The sequence below is a fragment of the Chiloscyllium plagiosum genome, unplaced genomic scaffold (genome assembly GCF_037043375.1).
Source record: "Chiloscyllium plagiosum isolate Xiang-an unplaced genomic scaffold, Cpla_swu_hap1 HiC_scaffold_16, whole genome shotgun sequence".
Taxonomy (NCBI): Eukaryota; Metazoa; Chordata; class Chondrichthyes; order Orectolobiformes; family Hemiscylliidae; genus Chiloscyllium; species Chiloscyllium plagiosum.
Window position 1 is genome coordinate 53,026,058 of NW_028270154.1, and position 21,120 is coordinate 53,047,177.

The 21,120-nt window shown below is 40.2% G+C and overlaps 1 protein-coding gene and 1 long non-coding RNA gene across 35 annotated transcripts in view; one reads left to right on the forward strand and one right to left on the reverse strand.

Annotated features, from left to right (window-relative positions):
- LOC122556701 (uncharacterized) overlaps window positions 1–21,120 on the reverse strand; it is a 270,756-nt gene that overhangs the window by 203,801 nt on the left and 45,835 nt on the right. For 13 of the 34 annotated variants that reach the window (XM_087995399.1, XM_087995397.1, XM_087995396.1 and 10 more), the window contains 2 exons: window positions 20,645–20,711; window positions 17,442–19,509 (listed from right to left, as the gene is read on the reverse strand). The exons of 1 other annotated variant lie outside the window; for it this stretch is intronic. In XM_087995399.1, coding sequence (XP_087851525.1) covers window positions 18,237–19,445 — 1,209 coding nt within the window. In that variant the 5' untranslated portion in view covers window positions 19,446–19,509; window positions 20,645–20,711 and the 3' untranslated portion in view covers window positions 17,442–18,236. 20 more of the 34 variants (XR_015759760.1, XR_015759759.1, XR_015759761.1 and 17 more) reach the window with 7 other exon arrangements.
- LOC122556702 (uncharacterized) overlaps window positions 1–21,120 on the forward strand; it is a 152,900-nt gene that overhangs the window by 84,702 nt on the left and 47,078 nt on the right. The window lies entirely within an intron of this gene.

Here is a 21,120-nt window from a genome sequence, read left to right on the forward strand (position 1 = left end):
ATACAGTGACCAAAACTGTACACAATATTCCAGGTAAAAACCGATATGCCCTTTTCCCCAAACGTGCACCTGCAGGTTTTCTGAAGATCACAGAGTGCCAAAGGGAAATGTTTTTAGCTCCAAGGGGACTTTGATGTTTGTCCAGATATTGACTGGGACAATGTAGAACTCAGACGTACTCTCTGACAGTGACTCATGGCAGAGTATGTACCCACTTCATTAATGTGGACAATCATCTGAACTCAGATCTTTACTTTCTCCTGTTAAATTGAATGCTGTTAAAGGTAAGGTCTATTGCAAACAGCCATAGGTTTTAATTGTGAATTTATCTAAATGCCTTTGATATCATTTTTCAGCACATTTGACCACTCTCAGAGCTCAAAGATCCCACAGTTGACTTTGTTGCACTTGCAGCCATTAATTATTTCTCCCTTTTTTCTCCTCATCTGAAACTTGCTTGGTTGTCACCTTTTCTCAAAGGGGATGACTGAGGAAGGGATTTACAGGGAGCAAGCCCAGGTCCACAGTTATATCTCACACAATGAAATTGTGCAGGCCTAGCAAAGGCAAGCCAGTGAGCCATATTTATTGAGGGGTGGTGTATACCTTGAGTCTCATAGTTGATGGCAAGTGGAAGTCAAGCATTGACCTGGGTTCGATCCCAGTCTCAGGTGACTGTGTGGAGTTTGCACATTCTCCCCATGTCTATGTGGGTTTACACCAGGTGCTCTGGTCTCCTCTGACAGTCTAAAGATGTATAGGTTAGGTGGATTAGCCATGGGAAATGCAGGGTTGCAGGAATAGGGTAAGGGGTGAGTTTGGTTGGGATGCTCTTCGGAGAGATGGTGTGGACTTGTTAGGCCTAATGGCCTATTTCCACACTAGAAGATTCTATAATTGATATAATGCTTCACTTTGCTCAATAGAGTTGAGTTATCCACTTACCAAAGCTTAGATTTCTTATTTGAAGGTAAGTTAGAAATTTCTTCATATATTAGACAGTGCTTTATTCGTGACCATTGCAGGTGCTTTATCGTGACAAACATCATTGGCTAAGAAAAAGTACAGGCATTTGTAATAAATCATTCTCAAGCCTTCATTTAAAAGAAATTCATTAAATTTTGATTAATTTTACTGTTCCTTTGCAAGTTATCCTTAAAGGGATGAATGAAATAATATAAAGTCTATCAACGTATTCTGCTTGATTTAAATACAATTCCAGTCTGTGAGGTTGATTTGAAGAAAGCTTTTGATAGGTTTTGACAGCTTATTAATACATTTGTGAAATGAAGCTGATAAAACTTGACAATATTGATAGAAAGCAAACTGGCTTTTAGACATCATTTGCACTTACCTCATAAAGCTAACCTTATAGTTACACCAAGATGGCAGAGTGTGAATGTTAATGACTAATTCCAGCAATCTCAGATCTAGAGTGCAGACAAACAAATTTTTTTGTCAGTACTGATTAATAATAAATTACTTGTCTAAAGCCTTTTTGCTTTGTATTACACTGAACTATTTGAAGAGTAAAAATGTGCTTGTGCTTGATGGGTCTGCTCCTTTCTAATTGTGCTTATGACAGTGTCAAAATTTGTTGAAAAGGGGAATGGGAATCCATACAGTTTTATTCTAATGGAACCAATTGTACTGCTTTGACAGACAGGCATATGGTAGAGCTGTAATTACACTGTCAACGGAAAACACACTTTCAGTAAAGAAAGGTCAGTATTAATATCTCCTCTACATATTAAAGTAGTTTGGTATGTAGGACATTCTGGGTTATATCGAACATTTTGGCAAAGAGCAGGGTCTGGAGATTGGCACCATTACAAAGTGTCGATTGATGATAAGTGCTTGCAGAAATTGCCTTTCATTTTCAGACAATACAAAACATTAATTCAAGACAAGGGAAAAGAGCAAAAATTATATGGAACAAAATGACATTTGCCTGCTTTCAAGTATCTGCTCTACAAATTTCAAAGATTCAGATTAATGCAATTTCTATCACATTTCATTGCAATATTTAACACTTTTTGTAAAATTAACATTCTCGCATGAGGCTGTGAGAATACAAAAATGAAACCGACAAAATATTTGTGATTGTCCTAGCTTTTCTAACAAATAAATAAAGAAACACTTAGAGGGAGATTCTAACATTGGTAGTGGGCTAACCATCAGTCTGCTTCTATATGCAAAATGGAATTATTTTTGCTTTATCAATATTGCAGCTCCACCCAATTTGTATTCTACCTCCAGGAATAGATTTGGCAGTGGAATACAAAGTTCACCTACAAAATTTGCCAGTGATAGTAACATTGAAGATGTGTCAAACATTCAGAATGATAATATTTGACTGCAACAGCATTTTCCGAATAGAAGAAAGGTAAAGAAGGAGTTTATTACAGTGAAGTGCGAGATTATGCATTTTAGCAGATGGGCTAGGCAGAGGCAGTATAGGCTGAATGGAACATTTCTGAAGGATGTGCAAGAAAGAAATTGGAGTTCATATGCATTAATCTTTGACGGTGGAAGGACGTATTGGCAAAGAGTGTAATTAGCAAAGCATTTAGGATATTGGGCTTCCAAAATGGAGGCATTGAGTATAAAAACAGGGAAGTTATACTAAGCCTAAATAAATCGCTGGCTGTTCTTCAACTGGAATACTTTGTACTGGTCTGGGGATCATCACATTTTAGAAATGATACTATAGGTCCGTGGGAAGTTGCAGAGTGATTTATCAGAATAGGTTTAAGTATGTGGGATTATAGCTATGATGAAAACTTGGGTTGTTCTCCTATGAACAAAGGAAACGCCCTGGAAATTTGATAGTATTGTACATGTGAAATTTAGACAATGATAGCTTTAGACAAGGTAGACAAAATATTGCAGTCAGCCTTATATGATGACTACAAGACACAGGTTTAAGGTTTTTGGCAAGATGTGCAGGCTGCTATGGGGAAGATATGCTTTGCACTGTGAGTGGTCATGTACCCATTGTCTCTTGTGCCCCTAATTCTACATCACTGTTTTCCCTTGTACAATAGATTAGATCTCGGATGCACAGTTTAAAAAAAATAGGTCTGCCATTTAAGTCAGAAATGAGGAGGAGCTTATTAAATTACCTTCTCACCAACATTGAGTCTGTGTGTATCTTTAAGATTGCATTTCTGAAAAGAAACTGGCACATTTATTCTGTAAGGATTTGTCCTGGTCTTTCAAAGAGCAACTTTGCTTTGTTGTTCTTTTAAGAGGATTTTGATGCATGTCTATGAGAATCACAGCTCACCTATTCCTTTTATTATTCCTTTCTCCTTCTCTACTGAGTTTACTGTGCCCTTTTCATTGATAGCTGCAGACTTTCAAAGTCACGCCTCTATATTATTTCTCCATCCCATGTGACAGCGAGCTTCTGCAGCTTGGTCAAATGAGAGTTTATCGTTAATATATAGTCAAACTGGTTTGAATGCTTGTTGTCAAGTGCTGCACTTGCTACTCCAAAATACAAAATGCTTAGTTGTGTTAGTAAAAAAGAATTACTCAAATGATTTGGCTTTTGCTTTCTGACAATTGTATATGAACATTCCTGGAATTTGGCATATTATTACCCAATCCCAGTTATAAATTGTGGACTATTGAGCACTCAAATGATTTCAGAATTTCAGCACTTTCATTGAATAATAAACTGCTTTAAAATAAATATGCAAAAGGTTCTTGTGGAAATATATTTATTTTGTTGAGATTTCCATGTTATTGTGCTTTAAATCCTGAATAATATGTGGCATATTGAAACTGATATTATGCAGTCACCTTTTCCTTGGAATTTCACTTCTAAAACAAAATTGAAAATAACGTTGAAAAGGAAACATTCCTTCCTGTAAATACATCCTTTTTATAATTTATTTTATGCTATTATTTTTCTTCTTTCTTGGGATATAAATGTTGTGGGATTTTTTTTACTACCATTGCTTCATTTTCTCCTACAACCTGCAAGCTTTTAATAACCAAACATGGCAGTGAATAGCAATTTCTTCCTGATAGATACTTTATTTCCAACTCTTGGTCATGTCCATCTAGATCTATGTGCATCATGTTTGTTTTGATTTATATATATGCAAAAAGAAGTCTGCTGGTTTTCTCATTACTTTTAAAACCAATTGCTGCAACCCTGAAGCTGGTATGGTTGCAATTGCAATTTGTGAAGTCATTGTCAATACATAACTAAAAATATAATCTCTTTAATTTACTGGAGTAATTGTCATTATTTATAGTAGCAATTAAACCAATGTAACAGCCTGAATGTGGGTAGAGTCAAAGAGTCATAGAGATGTACCACAGAAACAGGCCCTTCAGTCCAACTTATTCATGCCACCCAGATATCTGAAAAACATCTAGTCCCATTTGCCAGCATTTGACCCATATCGCTGTAAACCTTTCCTATTCATATATCCAACCAGGAGCCTTATAAATGTTGTAATTTTACCAGGCTCCATAGCTCCATCTGACAGCTCATTCCATTCGTTCACCACCTTCTGAGTGAAACAATTGCCCCTTAGGTCCCTTTTCAGCTTTTCCCCCTCTCACCTTAAACCTACATCTTCTAGTTTTGGACTCTCCCATCCTAGGGAAAAGACCTTGTCTATTTACCTTATCCATGCCCCTCATGATTTTATAAACCTCTATCAGGTCATCCCTCAGCCTCAACGCTCCAGAGAAAATAGCCCCAGTCTATTCAGTCTCTCCCTATAGCTCAAATCCTCCAACACTTGCAACATCTTTGTAAATCTTTTCTAAACCCTTTCAAGTTCCCTAACATCTTTCCTTTGAAAAGGGAGACCAGAATTGCATGCTGTATTCGAAAAATGGGCTAACCAATGTAATGTACAGCCACAACATGACCTCCTATACTCAATGCACTGATCAATAAAACCAAGCATACCAAATGCCTTCTTCACTACCCTGTCTATCTGGGACTCCACTTTCAAGGAATTATGAACCTGCACTCCAAGATCTCTTCGTTCAGTAGCACTCCCCAGGACCTGACCATTAAATGTATAAGTCCGGCCCTGATTTGCCTTTCAAAAATGCAGCACCTCACATTTATCTAAATTAAACTCCATCTACCACTCCTTGACCCATTGGCCCATCTGATCGGATCCCATTGTACTCAGAGGTAAACCTTCTTCGCTGTCCACTGCACCTCCAATTTTGGTGTCTTCTGCAAACTTACTAACCATCCCTCCTAAATTCACATCCAAATCATTTATATAAATAATGAAAAGCAGTGGATCCAGTACCCTGTGGCACACCACTGGTCATTAGATTGGACACTAATTTAGTATCAAATGTGTATCAATTGTGTAAATAAAAATCATCTAACTTGAATTCTTGGTGTATTTTGTAGTTTAGCAATTGAAACATTATACTGTTATTTTGATTCTGTGGCAAAATATCAATATTCAATCAAATTGTGGCTAATTATGTCTAACACTTTCACTTAATATGAACTTTTCAAAGGTATTGTAGATAAGTATTAAAATAGAGCCACTTCTTGTACAATTGATAGCATGTCCATGGGAGATGAGCAAAGAATGACATTCATCTTGTTTAGTTCAATATAGAAATATATCAAGGTCGGACAGGTGGTAGATTTTGTAATGATGATAGAACGCATTCTAATGTAATAGCAACTGGTCTCCACTTACGTTTCTTGACATTTGTCAGTTAAAGTGGTACTGCAGGAGGAGGGAAGATTGAACAAAAGTCATTGTATTTGAATATGCCAATACGATTAAATATCAGTTGTTAAAAGTATAACAGATATGAGCTTAGAATCATTAAATGGTTATACCATAGAAAGAGTCCATTCAGCCCATTCTGTCTGTATGCTGTTTTCAAGAGCAAATGAATGAATGTCACTCTGTAGCTTTCTCCATAGCTGTACCCCTGCAAAATATAAATACTATCTGATACATTTCCAATTCCCTTCTGAATATGAATACACCTTAACAATATATACGATACTTAAGAATGTGCTGAAAACAGAGCTTGATCCAGACATATGGTCTCAATAATGCAGTCTGAGCTGGAATCCTTTTTAATCATCTTTCCCAATTTAGCCTATGATTGAAACTTACCATGTTTTGCAATTAAACTTAAAGCAAACCAGAGATCTTACAGGATTATGTAAATCCTGAGGTTCAGCAAAGTAGTGCCCATCTTCTGACAAAGGTAAATGACCAAGATTGCACAATAATCTCGTTTCTAGCAGTGTGGTCTTTTCAGTGCACACTTTTCCGATTGCAATGGCTCTTTTCTGCAAACTAGGTGACAAGCTACAGCCCACGGTAATTTCTGGAATATGGATCAAGGCATGCTCCTTTGATGTGCCTTTATAGAACCATGCACCTTGTGCATGCTAATGATCACATCCCCATACATTTGGATGGGGTCCATGTCTTTCCATTTGGTTTTCAATCTATATATGGGTTTTCCTCCCTCACTTGCACCAGCAGAACAAGCCCGTCACAATTTCAGCTTCATTATTTTTAAAAAATGATCCAATGACTGAACCATTGATTCACACAAGGAGAAAATAGCAACTGCATCTTATTACAGAGGTTTCCTCATTTAATAGATTATGCACCAAAACTAGAAATTGCTGGAGAAACTCAACAGGTCTGGTAGCATCTGTGCGGAGAAAGCAAAGTTAATATTGTGAAGCCAGTGATCCTTCTTCAGAATAATATGCATACTTTATTTTTACTGTTCATTTTGGAATTTTGACTAATTACAATTTGATGTAGTGCACCGAAAGAATAAATTAACATTTTGGGAAATCTAAATTACTAAACATAATTAATGCGAAAATCATCCTTGTGTTTGTGATCAGGGAATTAATAATTTATTCCTCATGCAATCAAGGCCCCAGTGATATCATCAGGCACTACTTTGTCAATGTATTTTTTAAAAATCACAACTGGATGAAATAGAGCATTTGGATGCTGACTTTACTCATAAGAGTAGATTTCAAAATTATCTGGCAGCATATTATTTACATGTTCCATTGGAAAGTGTGGAGGTCAGGAAATAGCACAAATTTCAATGATGTGAACTCTCACATGGCACATTTTCTAGTTGACTTTTAGTTCAGTGTAAAGCATTCTTACACAGATTGTGATAGAGCCCACATTAACATATTCAGTTCCATTTAAATTTCATTTAAAATACTCTGTGTCAATTTCCCACCCTTAATGAAGGAATGGCACTGTGTGCTCAGCTGGTATGAAGTCTGGGTAATGGAAGTTGCATGCACAAAGGAGCTCATGTGTAGGCTGAGTTTTTGAGGGATTGATTTTTTTTTCCTCTCCTAGTTTTTGGCTGTTCTTTTGAAGCTGAGAACATATTAGAGCATAGAGAAGTATAAGCACAGGAACAGGCCCTTCAGTCCACCATGTCTGATTACCTAATTAAAATTTCTTAATATATTTGGAAAGAGTTGTCTGAAAATGAAGCAATTCTGTGTGTTCAGCCGAACATGAAGCCTAATAAAGGAGAAGGGATCTGAAGAGGAGATATTAAAAAGTACATTATCACTCCAACACAAGGAGTGACAAAGTCTATGGAGTTTCATCAGACAGCAAGGAGCAGCATGGTGGTGCAGTGGCTAATACTACTGCCTCACAGAGCCAGGGACCTGGGTTCACTTCCACCTGTGACTGTGTGGAGTCTGCACATTCTCCTTGTGTCTGCATGGGTATGCTTTGGTTTCCTCCCACAGTCCAATGATGTGCAGTTTAGATGAATTGGCCGTGCTAAATTGTGCAGGCTAGGTGAATCAGTTATGCAAAATGCAGGGGGAGAGTGGGATGCTCTTTGGAGCGTTGGTGTGAATTCAATGGGCTAAATGATCTGCTTCTACAGTATAGGGATTCTGTGCTCACATTTGTATTGTGGAATGGTCATTATTTCTGACGTCCTCGTGATACAATATTTTATAATTAATGTGATATTCAATAGCAAGAAAATCAGTAGGTACCCAGACCACACACATTATCGTGCCAACTAATTTGTCTATGGGTCTTGAAAGACCAGCCATGCAAAATATAAGCCCTTTTCATACAATATGGCAACATTGCTTTATTTTCATCAGAAAATGTCTGCCATGTTAGCACAGAGGATATAATTAATTGCAGAAAGACCATTTAAAACGTGATAATTTATTGATAGTGACTGCCATGGACAAGAATACAAGTGAAAAGATTAAAAGTTTTATTTAAGACAGTAATCAAGTTGTTATCCCGTGGTGTCTAAATTTCGGAGAGAAATAATTCCATTTTTATGATTACAAAAACCTGGAATGACACAGCTGCCCTCTGAATGTCATGAATGTGCCATTGCAATATAATTGAAGTGTCATGGTTGATTCACCAACCATAATATTAATCATTGCAAAGAAACAATAAAAATGAAATGACTGGTTTTGGAACAAAGAACGGCTAAATGTGCTTGATTGAGGAAAGCTTTCATATTTGAGTTGTGTGAAAACAATGGCTCCCAGACATTCTCCTGGGTCATCTGGTTCTCGGTGCATAACAGCGATATAGGGTTGACATTTACTGGCCAATGATGTCATTTAGTGCAGCGTTGATTGAGCTTTCAGATGACCTCTGCTGACTTCAAGTGAAATGAGAATGCGATGCCAACTTTTGCTAACATGTGATGAGGTAGATCGCTGCTTTCATCTCAATTCTGACTGGGTCTACAGGGCTTTTCGCCTGAAGCGAGTTTGCATTCACGGAGATGGCAGTGGAGGCGTATTTGGACCCAGTTCGACACCCAGCGGCATCGGCAGTGTCTGCATCGGCGAGGTGTGCTCGAAACGGCCTCGAAGCGGCTGTGGAATCAAGTTTGGGTGAGTGTGGTACCCGGCCGTGTCAGTGGTGTCTGCAGTGGTGAGGTCCAATGAGGACTCACAGTGGCGAGGGCATCAGTGGAGACAAGATGGTGCTGAAGAGCGGGGGTGACCTTTGTTCCTGTGGTCATGCTGCAGCAAACGGGTCTTATGCCTGACCAGCAGGGCCATGGCGTGTGATGGGGTACTTAACAGAAAGGACTGTAAAGTTGAACACTTTTATTTATTTATTTATTCTGCTGCTTTATATTTTGCGTTTTGGTGTATTTTTCTGTGTTTTAAGAAGACGGTGGAGAATGGTGACACTATACAACAATAAGTAAGTAATTGAGCTTGCTGAGCTGGAAGGTTTATTTTCAGACGTTTCGTCACCATGCAGCCTGAGCTATAAATCTTCTCAAAAATCGCTAACTATACAAAGTTTTCATTGCGTTTTGTAACAAAATACATATAACAATAAATAAAGCAATCAAAATGGTCAGGGGGAAACTCTAGGTACTCTCATCATAAGACAGTCACATTGTAAACAAGTTGGAATTTATTGTATGAGAACAATCGGAGAAGTTATATTATAACTATATTATAGGTGGGCTGACTTTTATAAAAATGTGGGAGATTCACAGAAAATTATCTCTGTGAGATTTAGTGAGCTTACCTTCATGATTTTATGCTGTTCACCTCATTATTTATTCAACATGTTTCCACTGTGCTCGCACTATCTTGTCCTCACCAGTGGCAGAAGTGCTCGCTGTCTGCTGGACCTTACAGCTTACCCATCACCTGTGCCATATTTGAATCCCATCTGTATAACATTTTAAACATCACCAGCTAGGAACAGCCAATCACAGTTGCAGTGTGGGAAGAATTGTCCCAAACCTGGCCAATAAAGGCCAGTTGGCATCCCGATGATAGACCTGAAGATCCTGGATTGATAGGATGGTGGACAAAAGATGGAACCTCTTCCTCAGAACTGCCAGAGCAGACCATGGCAACAGACCTGGCAGCTTGGTCTGAAGTTTCCACCAGATAGACTAGCAGGCTGCTCATATATATATATATATATATATATATATCAGGGTATAGCAGCAACAACAACCATTGAAAAGGCTGCAATGGGGACACTTTGTGCACGCAAACAGGGATGCAGCACATGGAATATACCAGGTGGCACCTCAGGGCTGCTTCTTTGCTCTCTTAAGGCTCACTCAGTTTGTGCCTACATGCATACTCACACCATGCCTTGCCATGCCACACTTTTTAATACAGTGACACTTCAATCAGAGCCAAAAAAACTGTCATTACTGTTGTTCTCAATGGCTTTTTAATGCAGTTACATAGAACAGTTGCTTATCTGTACTGGAATAGTGGGGGGTCTAAGATTTTGCTGTACACACACACTGAGATTAAAATGTAACTCCTGTAGCATTGCCAGCTGCCTATGCTATCCACTCTTCTAACCAAATCGATATGGTAGCAATTGTCAACAGCTAATTGTCAGTCAAGTCAAGGGAAATTTTTGCTGTCTGTTAGTAGGTGCTAGCATTGACAGTCTGAATACAGTCCTTTGGCTCTGACATGGTCAATCATCTGTTTTGAGATGTTCAAGCTGAAGTCCCAGTACAGTTAGACGACTGTTCAATGCTCAGTGCTGCAAGGTGAGTCACTTTGGAAGAAGTAACAGGATTACAGATGCCTGGGGTAATGGTAAGATTCTTGGTAGTGTAGATGAGCAGAGAGATCTCGCTGTCCGTGTGCATAGATTCCTGAAAGTTGCCATTCAGGTTGATAGGGTTGTTAAGAAGGTGTACGGTGTATTGGCGTTTATTGGTAGAGGGATTGAATTTTGGAGCCACAAGGTCATTCTGCAGCTATACAAAACTCTGGTGCGGCCGCACTTGTAGTATTGTGTACAGTTCTGGTTGTCGCATTATAGGAAGGATGTGGAAACATTGGAAAGGGTACAAAGGAGATTTACCAGGATGTTGGCTGGTATGGAGGAAGGTCTTATGAGGAAAGGCTGAGGGACTTCAGGCTGGTTTCATTAGACAGAAGAAGGTTAAGTGGTGACTTAATAGAGACATACAAGAGGATTAGATAGGGTGGACAGTGAAAGCCTTTTTCCTCAGTTGGTGATGGCTAGCACAAGGGGACATAGCTTTAAATTGAGTGGTGCTAGATACAGGACGGATGTCAGAAGTAGGCTCTTCATTCAGAGAGTAGAAAAGGCATTGAATGCTCCTGACTACAACAGTAGTAGACGCTCCAACCTTAAGGGCATTTAAATGTTCATTGGATAAATATATGGATGATGAAGGAATAGTGTGGGTTAGATGGTTTCAGATTGGTTTCACAGTTCGACCAACATCAAGGGCTGAAAGTCCTGTACAGCACTGTAATATTCTATGTTGTATGGGCCAGCATAAGCGGTCCAGGGAATTGTACATCACTATTCTGAGATTTATGAACACAGCAGTCATGGGTCTGGCCATTCATGTCCCAATGCTGATCATCACAATCGGTAACAGGTCAGCAGTAAATACCATTCTGGGTGTCTGTCCATCAATGTATCGGAAGAATTCGATGGGGGGGAGTGGTTGGGACTGTGGGGATTCAATGCTGGAAATGGAGCATGAATCAAGTCTGGGATGAGGAAGCAGAAGCATTGATCGTTGTGGGGATAAGGAAGGTGACTAGGGGGAAGCTCAGTTCGAAGGAGGAGGAATTCAGATAGAAGGTTGTGGGTATCTGGAAGTGACTGTTTAAAATGGTGGTAGTTTGCAGTAGCAGGGGGTACAGGATGATGCTATTAGCTGTAGTCATCTCTGTGGCTTCTGCAGGGGGGTGAGTATAAAGTACTAGGGTGAGTCTTAGCATATTGTGATAGAGTGGGACTCAGGGTAGTTGTCTGTGAAGTTCAATGTGGCAAGTCTTCTTATTGAGAAGATAGGTCAAAATGGGTTATTGAAATCCTGATATTGAAGAGATCGAGCAGCGGACAGAGCATCTCCAAATCCCTGGATTGAGATTAGACTATACTTTTTATTGACTCTAATGGGGCACCTGACTGTTGACAATCCTCTTGAACTTAGCTGAGGACTGCATCTCTTAGGTTTTGTGACATGGCTATTTGTTTGAAGGACAATAACACTGCTAAAAAGAAAGCCCAGAGGAGACACTGGTGATTTGCAGCTTCGAGGTTCCCACTCGGCCTTTCATATGGGGGATTGTCACCATTGGGTTTCTTTCTATTGTCTGTGAAAGTAGCAACCTGTATATAAATAGGTGAGATTAGGCAATAATGAGATCTTGCTTATACCTACAAACCCCTGTTGTTCAGTTACAAGATTCTTACAAGGTTGAAATCTTATGGGCAAAATTAGACATTTTTTCTCAATTTCAATTTTAATTTTTGTCATATTTTCCCAAATGTTTCACCAATACCAACATAGTTCAAGTTCTGAGAACATTTGGCCCCTGGTTACAAAGGCTCTGAGGAGACCTAGGATAACAGGTCTGTCCTCTTCGAGATCCAAAGATGTTCTACCTTTCACCATTCAAGCCCTGATAACATAATCAGATTGACTGGCATTTAATGCAGTCTTCAGCATTCACCCTTCAAAACATTACCTTATACAAGAAACAGATTTTTCTCTCTTGATTTATAGATGATCTAATTTAGTGCTAGTGAATGTAATTCTAAGTGTAATTGATGATTGAAAAGAATTCCTGAACTTTGGAATGTGTAGAGAGATTCCATTAGGGGATTATTGATTTTCACACATTTTTAACATTATTATAAAATCATGATTAAAATCACTAACTAAATGCACTTTATTTTTCTTTGTTGTGTTCTTTACAAATTATGTTTTTACTATACAATCGTCTCCAATTTCATCCATAAGTATAACCATTCCTAACAAACAAAGCAGAATTTGGTTATTGATTCTTTATTCTTTGTTTTAAACAATGCAAAGTTATATTTAAAAATCCAATTTGTCAGGCCATGACACATACAGGATAACAAGACTATATCACAGGTGAAACAAACATGCAGTTCCATACATTGAGATCATCTTAAATAGCTACATAGTCTGCATTTCTTGAAGGTTTTTTTGACAGATCGAAAGCTATTACTTGCTAAATGGCTCAAATTATACAGAGCAGAGGAAACAGAGAAAGGGAAAGAAGAATAATGTTTGGTACTTGGATTTGACAGTTAAGCTATCCATAGGAGGTCAAGAATGGTTGGGGAGGGAGTTTACTTTTATCTCAAGATGTACATATTCATTTATTGTTCATTTTAACATAGTTTTAATTTTGCATCTTCAATTTAATTCTAGCCATGAGGATTTAATCTATAAAGTGAGTTCTTATACAGCTCATTTGTTGTAATTTGTAATATAAGTCTATTAATATAACATACATATAACATATATGAACCATGAGAACAAAGGATTGGATATTCCACTTAATATCAGTTAAGTTAATCTATCAGTTCCTAAGAATTGGGTTTTGTAAGACTGCATTTCAACAACAAATGTAGCATTAGTGGTAATGCAGCACTTTGCAGCAGTATCAGGCTATATTCGATACCTAGCATTCTCATTGCCACCAGAGCGAATTTTAGTCAATGGTAATTCTCTATAAAATTGTCCACTTACGTGTTGATGATATTTCTGGCCAAGGTTTTGAGTTCGGCTTGCCTCAAATACATGTATTGAAGGAAAACAGAAAGAAATCCATTGAGTGTAGGAGTAGCTTTGCAGGTAAAAACATGCACCGTTTTCACAACACTTGCTATCTCAGGAGTTAAAGGTCACAAAAGAGCTTTGTGACTGAGACAGGACAGGTGCATCAGATCGGTGATAGGAGGGTGAGGCTCTGCTGGCGTGTGGAAGGGCCAGACCTAGCAGGGCAAGTCAGTTTGTTAGTGAGGGGGTGTGTGTGGGAGGAGGAAGGTGAAGGATGGTGAAGGGGAGGGGGCCAGTTTAGTCCCAGAAGGGTCAGGTGGGGATTCATTTCCAGCAAGGTTGGGGCTGTGGAAGGGGTGCAGTTTGTGGGTTTGGTCCCAGCTGGGCCAGGGGTGTTGGTTCTGGAAGGACTGTGTCAGGCAGTATTGGGCTGAGTTAGGGCATTAGGGAGTGAGTCAGGAGTTGGACAGTTGTCCCTTTAGCACATATCAAGAGTTGGAAAGTATAATTGAAAGTCAAACTTTGGCGAGTTGGGCATTCAGTTTAATAGCTATCCAGGAACTGGAACAGGTTTTTAATCCTCTAACATTTCCTGGGTAATAATGACTAATAATAAATAAGTTGAAACCTTCTGAGGTTTTCAGCTTTAATGGAGTCTGTCTGAGAGTTCCAGACATCAGAAAATTGAAGTCCCAGGTAATTTCCATGGAGTCAGCTGTGACAAGGATTCCACATGATCTCATCTCACAATTCCAGTCTGCGCTGCTCCAACAACCAGATGACCTTTGGTATATTTAAGCTATTCCATACCTAGAGAAAGTGTCTGACCTGACTCTGGAAAGAAATGTGACTCCATGGAGCAAAACTATTTCCTGTGGTTTAACGTTACAACGTACAAGATCACAGCAGTTATATTACTGCTTCTATTTCTAGTAATCCAGAAGCCTGCACTAATGTTGTTCCTGAAATAGGAGTTCAAATCCCTCCACGGCCACTGGGAAATTTCAATTTAGATAATTGAATAAGTGTGGAAGAAAAAGCAAGTGCCAACAATGGGGACAATAAAGTTATGGGATTTTCATAAAAGTCCATCTCAAAATTTGTGTGACTTCAGTTCCAAACCAGTTCAAAAATAAAATTTAACCAGACTGGTCATTCAGCATCGACCCAGACAGAAGAAAGGCCCTCACTGCCTAATAGTCCTTACAAAGTTATAACAATATAATAACTCAGAGAAGGAGTAGACAATTCAGCTCTTGAGCTTGCTTCACCATTTAACACAGTTGTGGCTGATCTCATCTCGACTTCAACTCAACTTTCCTGCCCACGCTCCACCAACCATCAACACATTACTCAATAAAAATCTGTCAACCTCCTTCTTAAATTTATTCAATGTCCCAGCATCCACCACTCTCTTGGGTAGTGAATTTCACCCGTCTGACTTGTATCAACATTAAAATAACCACAAGACCATAAAACATAGGAGCATTTCAGTCCATTGAATCTGCTCTGCCATTTCATCATGACTGGTATGTTTCTCAATCACATTCTCCTGCCTTCAACCCTTGATCGAGGAGAAAGTGAGGACTGCAGATGCTGGAGATCAGAGCTGAAAATGATTTGCTGGAAAAGTGCAGCAGGTCAGGCAGCATCCAAGGAACAGGAGAATTGATGTTTTGGGCATAAGCCCTTCCTGAAGAAGGGCTCCTATTCTCCAGTTCCTTGGATGCTGCCTGACCTGCTGCGCTTTTCCAGCAACACATTTTCAGCTTCAACCCTTGATTCCCTTACTAATCAAGAACCTATCTCTGTCTTAGCAACACTCAATGACTCAGGTTCCAAAGCCTTCAGCAACAATGGGATCCATATATTCACCATCCTATGGCTGAAAAAAATCCTCCTTGTCTCAGTCCTAAAGCATTGTCCCTTCACTCTGCAGTTGTGCCCTCAAATCCTAATCTCATCTACTAGTGGAAACATCATGTCCAAGTCCACTCAGTCCAGGTCTCTCAGTATTACTGTAAGTTTCAAAGAGATTCCTCCATCATTCTTCTTATCTTCATTGAGTACCAACCCAGAGTTCTCAACCGCTCTTCTATGACTTTCTTACAAATTAGTCATACTCATAGAATCATGTTTTAGCCAACATCTCAGAGTCCTTCATTACCATCTATAGGTATCTGCTGACTCACTCACAGGACAGGCCCAGAAATAGTGAAACTGAGAATATACAGTCAGAAGGGATTGGCTGTGAAGTCCTCAAACTGGTTCCATGGATTATGAAGTCTCATGGCATTAGACATCAGGCTAACCATGGGCAAACAAACCTCCTGCTGATTACTACCTATTCCCCCAATCAACGGTCCTTCACATTGGTTCAATATCTATCCTCAAAGGTTCCTTGATGGTACCACTATTGATTAGATTTGCTGAGACCCAAAGGATACAGCTTCCAGACTGAACTTACACCCACCCCCACCCTCCTCTAGCTTATCTCTCCACGCTTCAGGGCTATGCCTGTCTCTTTGTTGGCTACATAGAACAGTTGATCTTCTGAATTACACCGGCACCACTCCACACCTCTTCCTCCACTACATTGATGACTGCATTGGCGTCACCTCATGCTCCTGCGAGGAGGTTGAGCAATTCATCAACTTCACCAACATATTCCACCCTGACCTTAAATTTACCTGGACCATCTCTGACACCTCCCTCCCCTTCCTGGACCTCTCCATCTCCACTAATGACGACTGACTTGACACTGACATTTTTTACATACCCACCGATTCCCACAGCTACCTGGATTACACCTCTTCCCACCCTACCTCTTGCAAAAATGCCATCCCGTATTCCCAATACCTCTGCCTCCGCCGTATCTGCTCCCAGGAGGACCAGTTCCACCACAGAACACACCAGATGGCCTCCTTCTTTAGAGACCGCAATTTCCCTTCCCACGTGGTTAAAGATGCCCTCCAACACATCTCGTCCACGTCCCTCACCTCCGCCCTCAGACCCGACCCCTCCAACTGTAACAAGGACAGAACGCCCCTGGTGCTCACCTTCCACCCTACTAAACCAAATCATCTGCCGACATTTCTGCCACCTCCAAAAAGACCCCACCACCAGGGATATATTTCCCTCCCTACCCATTTCCACCCTACGCAAAGACCATCCCCTCCATGACTACCTGGTCAGGTCCATGCCCCCCTACAACCCACCCTCCCTTCGTGGCACCTTCCCCTGCCACCGCAGGAACTGCAAAACCTGTGCCCACACCTCCTCCCTCACCTCCATTCAAGGCCCTAAAGGAGCCTTCCACATCCATCAAAGTTTTACCTGCACATCCACTAATATCATTTATTGCATCCGTTGCTCCCAATGCGGTCTCCTCTACATTGGGAAGACTGGACGCCTCCTAGCAGAGTGCTTTAGGGAACATCTCCGGGACACCCGCACCAATCAACCACACCGCCCTGTGGCCCAACATTTCAACTCCCTTTCCCACTCTGCCGAGGACATGGAAGTCCTGGGCCTCCTTCACCGCCACTCCCTCACCACCAGACGCCTGGAGGAAGAACGCCTCATCTTCTGCCTTAGAACACTTCAACCCCAGGGCATCAATGTGGACTTCAACAGTTTCTTCATTTCCCCTTCCCCCACCTCACCCTAGTTCCAAACTTCCAGCTCAGCACTGTCTCCATGACTTCTCCGACCTGCCTATCTTCTTTTCCACCTATCCACTCCACCCTTCTCCCTGACCTATCACCTCCATCCCCTCCCCCACTAACCTATTGTACTCCATGCCATATTTTCCCCACCCCCACCCTCCTCTAGCTTATCTCTCCACGCTTCAGGCTCTCTGTCTTTATTCCTGATGAAGGGCTTTTGCCTGAAAAGTTGATTTTGCTGCTCCTCGGATGCTGCCTGAACTGCTGTGCTCTTCCAGCACCACTAATCCAAAAGCTGGAATGAGTGAACCAACACCAGTATACCAGTTACAGATACACCTGTCCACAGGTAGGAGTGACCATTGTACAGTTTTTGCAGAGGCAAAATCTTGTTTCCACATGAGGATGCCCTCTGTCATGCTCTGTAGCACCGCCATCATGCTAAATGGGATAGGTTCAGAATGGACTGGACATCTATGAGGCACTGTGGACCATCATCAGCAGTAAAATTAAATCACAACGCAATGGTCAGGAGGAGCAAGTAGAGAGCGGGAGATACCAGGTACTGCTCTGACTTTCATGTTATGAATTGCTGCTGCATGGTTTATAACTGCTTGGTGAGAGAATGACAAACTTCATATAAATTAAGCAAGAATAGGTAACGATGAATGATAATTCATGTGAATGGGCCACTTGTTGCTCACCAGTGAGATGCTTATCTCACCATTCAAACCTTGGGCGGAAAATCGGATTTAATTTTCTCAATGTTGAGAATCTCATTTTCTCATTCTCATAATGGTTTCCTAATTGCCTCACCATTGCCTACATCATTCAGAGACTGGGAGAATTCAGCTCTATGTGCATATGTTCAAAGTTTGTGAGAAGATTTGTAGCTCGGGTGCTCGTTGCTGTGGTTCTGTTCGCCGAGCTGGAAGTTTTTGTTGCAAACGTTTCGTCCCCTGTCTAGGTGACATCCTCAGTGCTTGGGAGCCTCCTGTGAAGCGCTTCTGTGGTGTTTCCTCCGGCATTTATAGTGGCCTGTCCCTGCCGCTTCCGGTTGTCAGTTTCAGCTGTCCGCTGTAGTGGCCGGTATATTGGGTCCAGGTCTATGTGTTTGTTGATGGAGTTTCTGGATGAGTGCCAAGCTTCTAGGAATTCCCTGGCTGTTCTTTGTTTGGCTTGCCCTATAATGGTAGTGTTGTCCCAGTCAGATTCATGTTGCTTGTCGTCTGCGTGTGTGGCTACTAGGGATAGCTGGTCGTGTCGTTTCGTGGCTAGTTGATGTTCGTGGATGCGGATGGTTAGCTGTCTCCCTGTTTGTCCTATATAGTGTTTTGTGCAGTTCTTGCATGGGATTTTGTACACTACGTTAGTTTTGCTCATGCTGGGTATCGGGTCCTTCGTTTTGGTGAGTTGTTGTCTGAGGGTGGCTGTTGGTTTGTGTGCTGTTATAAGTCCTAGTGGTCGCAGTAGTCTGGCTATCATTTCAGAGATGTTCTTGATGTATGGTAGTGTGGCTAGTCCTTTGGGTTGCGGCATGTCCTCGTTCTGTTGTCTCTCCCTTAGGCATCTGTTGATGAAATTGCGAGGATATCCGTTTTTTCCGAATACCTTGTATAGGTGTTCCTCTTCCTCTTTTTGCAGTTCTGGTGTGCTGCAGTGTGTTGTGGCCCTTTTGAACAGTGTCTTGATCCAACTTCGTTTGTGTGTATTGGGATGGTTGCTTTCATAGTTCAGGACTTGGTCTGTGTGTGTGGCTTTCCTGTATACCTTTGTGGTGAATTCTCCATTCGGTGTTCTCTGTACCCTCATGTCTAGGAATGGGAGTTGGTTGTCCTTTTCTTCCTCTCTCGTGAATCGGATTTCTGTGAATGTGGAGTTGATGATCCGGTGTGTATTCTCTATTTCCGTGTTTTTAATGATTACAAAGGTGTCATCAACGTATCTGACGCAGAGTTTGGGTTGAATTTGTGGTAAGACTGTTTGTTCTAACCTTTGCATTACTGCTTCTGCTATGAGTCCCGAGATCGGTGATCCCATGGGTGTTCCGTTGATTTGTTCGTATATCTGGTTGTTGAATGTGAAGTGTGTTGTGAGGCACAAGTCCAGCAGTTTAAGTATGCCGTCTTTGTTGATGGGTTCAACGTCCTGTTGTCTGTTATGTCTGTTCATCAGCAGGTTGGCTATTGTTTCTCTATGTGCATTTCATGAAATTAAACAATTCCACATCATGAACCTGGCAAAAATATGAGCAATTTTCTAAACCTTGTATTTCATACAATTGTTGGCGATAATAATTTCTGTCCATTTCCATTAAAGTGTGTCAATAAAATGGAACCAGCAAGGACAAGTATAAAAGTGAAATCTTTAAATTTGTAACGTTATTGAAGTAAACAAGAAATTATTAAATCTTTACTTTGGTGAGCAAGCTTGGTTGTGACCCTCAAACATTTATAACTGCATAAAATCACAATGCAGATGGGCAAACAGGAAAAATAAAGACCAGTGTTAATTGAAACATAACAGTAAAGCTGGTGAACATATTTTGTGTATGTAACATGCAGGGTGATATATTCATCTGTAAATCCAATGCTCAAAAGAGAGCTTTCCTTTCTAAATTAAGTATGAAGACACCACAATAAATTTGATCAAAGCAAGTAGAACAAGTCAATTTTCTTCAATCCTTTCTGGAAAAAATGGCCTGGAGGAGTTAAAGAATTGGACATACAATGCGAATCATCAATTTTGTTAAAGAATAAACAATTGCCTTGAAACTTCTGCATCAGTGCTACTCTGCTCATTGCATGTTGCCAATTCAAACATGGCAAAAGCCAGATGAAGTCTATCAGAGTTGCATCAATGTTAGCACTGTTTATTCTACTGTCTTGCTATCGTCCTTAGGTTCCATAAATGCTGAAGACATTCTATTCAATTTACTGTCCTGTTACAGCAGGGAAGTATTGATGAACTGAAGTCAATTTATTGGATATTGAAAGAAGCACTTAATTATAGACATTATGGGATTCTTTTGCTTTATAGATTAAGGAATAGATCATATATAAAAATGTTTGATAAATTTTGACCCACTCACATTAAGACAACTGTGTTAATGGAGAATAGTGTTTATTTTACAAAACACACATAATAAAAGATCTTTTCCTGCCAGAGAATATTAATTAAATATTTATATATATTGCACCTTATTATCACAATGTTTCCAAATTCTAATTTATAATTACATGCAACGCATGTTTTCTTTTCCTTTGTATTTTCTCGATGTTTATCCACCTTCTTTCCTCCATATCAAAGTGAAGCAGACTGAAAACGTTTTGCAAATATAATACATAATAGTGGATTTGAAATTTCCTTACCTCTATTTGTTTTTATATCTCCTCCTCTCTGCTTTTATATTTTTCTGCCAGCATTAAGGATAGAATTCTGTAAAACAAAATATGCTGGTGGTCTTGGTGGTTCACATATCCATGGACTCTGCAACAAATTGCTGCATTACATGGAGACAGGAGATGTATTGCTCTCAAAACTCATATGGCATACTCAGCTCAGGGTGGCCGTTAGAGGGTATAGGGTTGCAAAAGAAAACATAGCCCTTTCTATTGGGATTATCATTTAACAGCCTTCAATTTCCAGAAAGGAAAATTTAAAGTGGATCCTCTGCCTATAAGTCTTTTATCATGAAGTTATATTAGGACAGTGCCTTGACTTCGTAGAGATGACCTTCTTCACTGGCAACCAAAGAAATTTTTAAAAAAGCTTTGATTTGTTTGGGCCTTTGAAGGATTTTATTTTGCTCTGACAAGGTACACCAGGCTTGGTTAAGGCAATGATT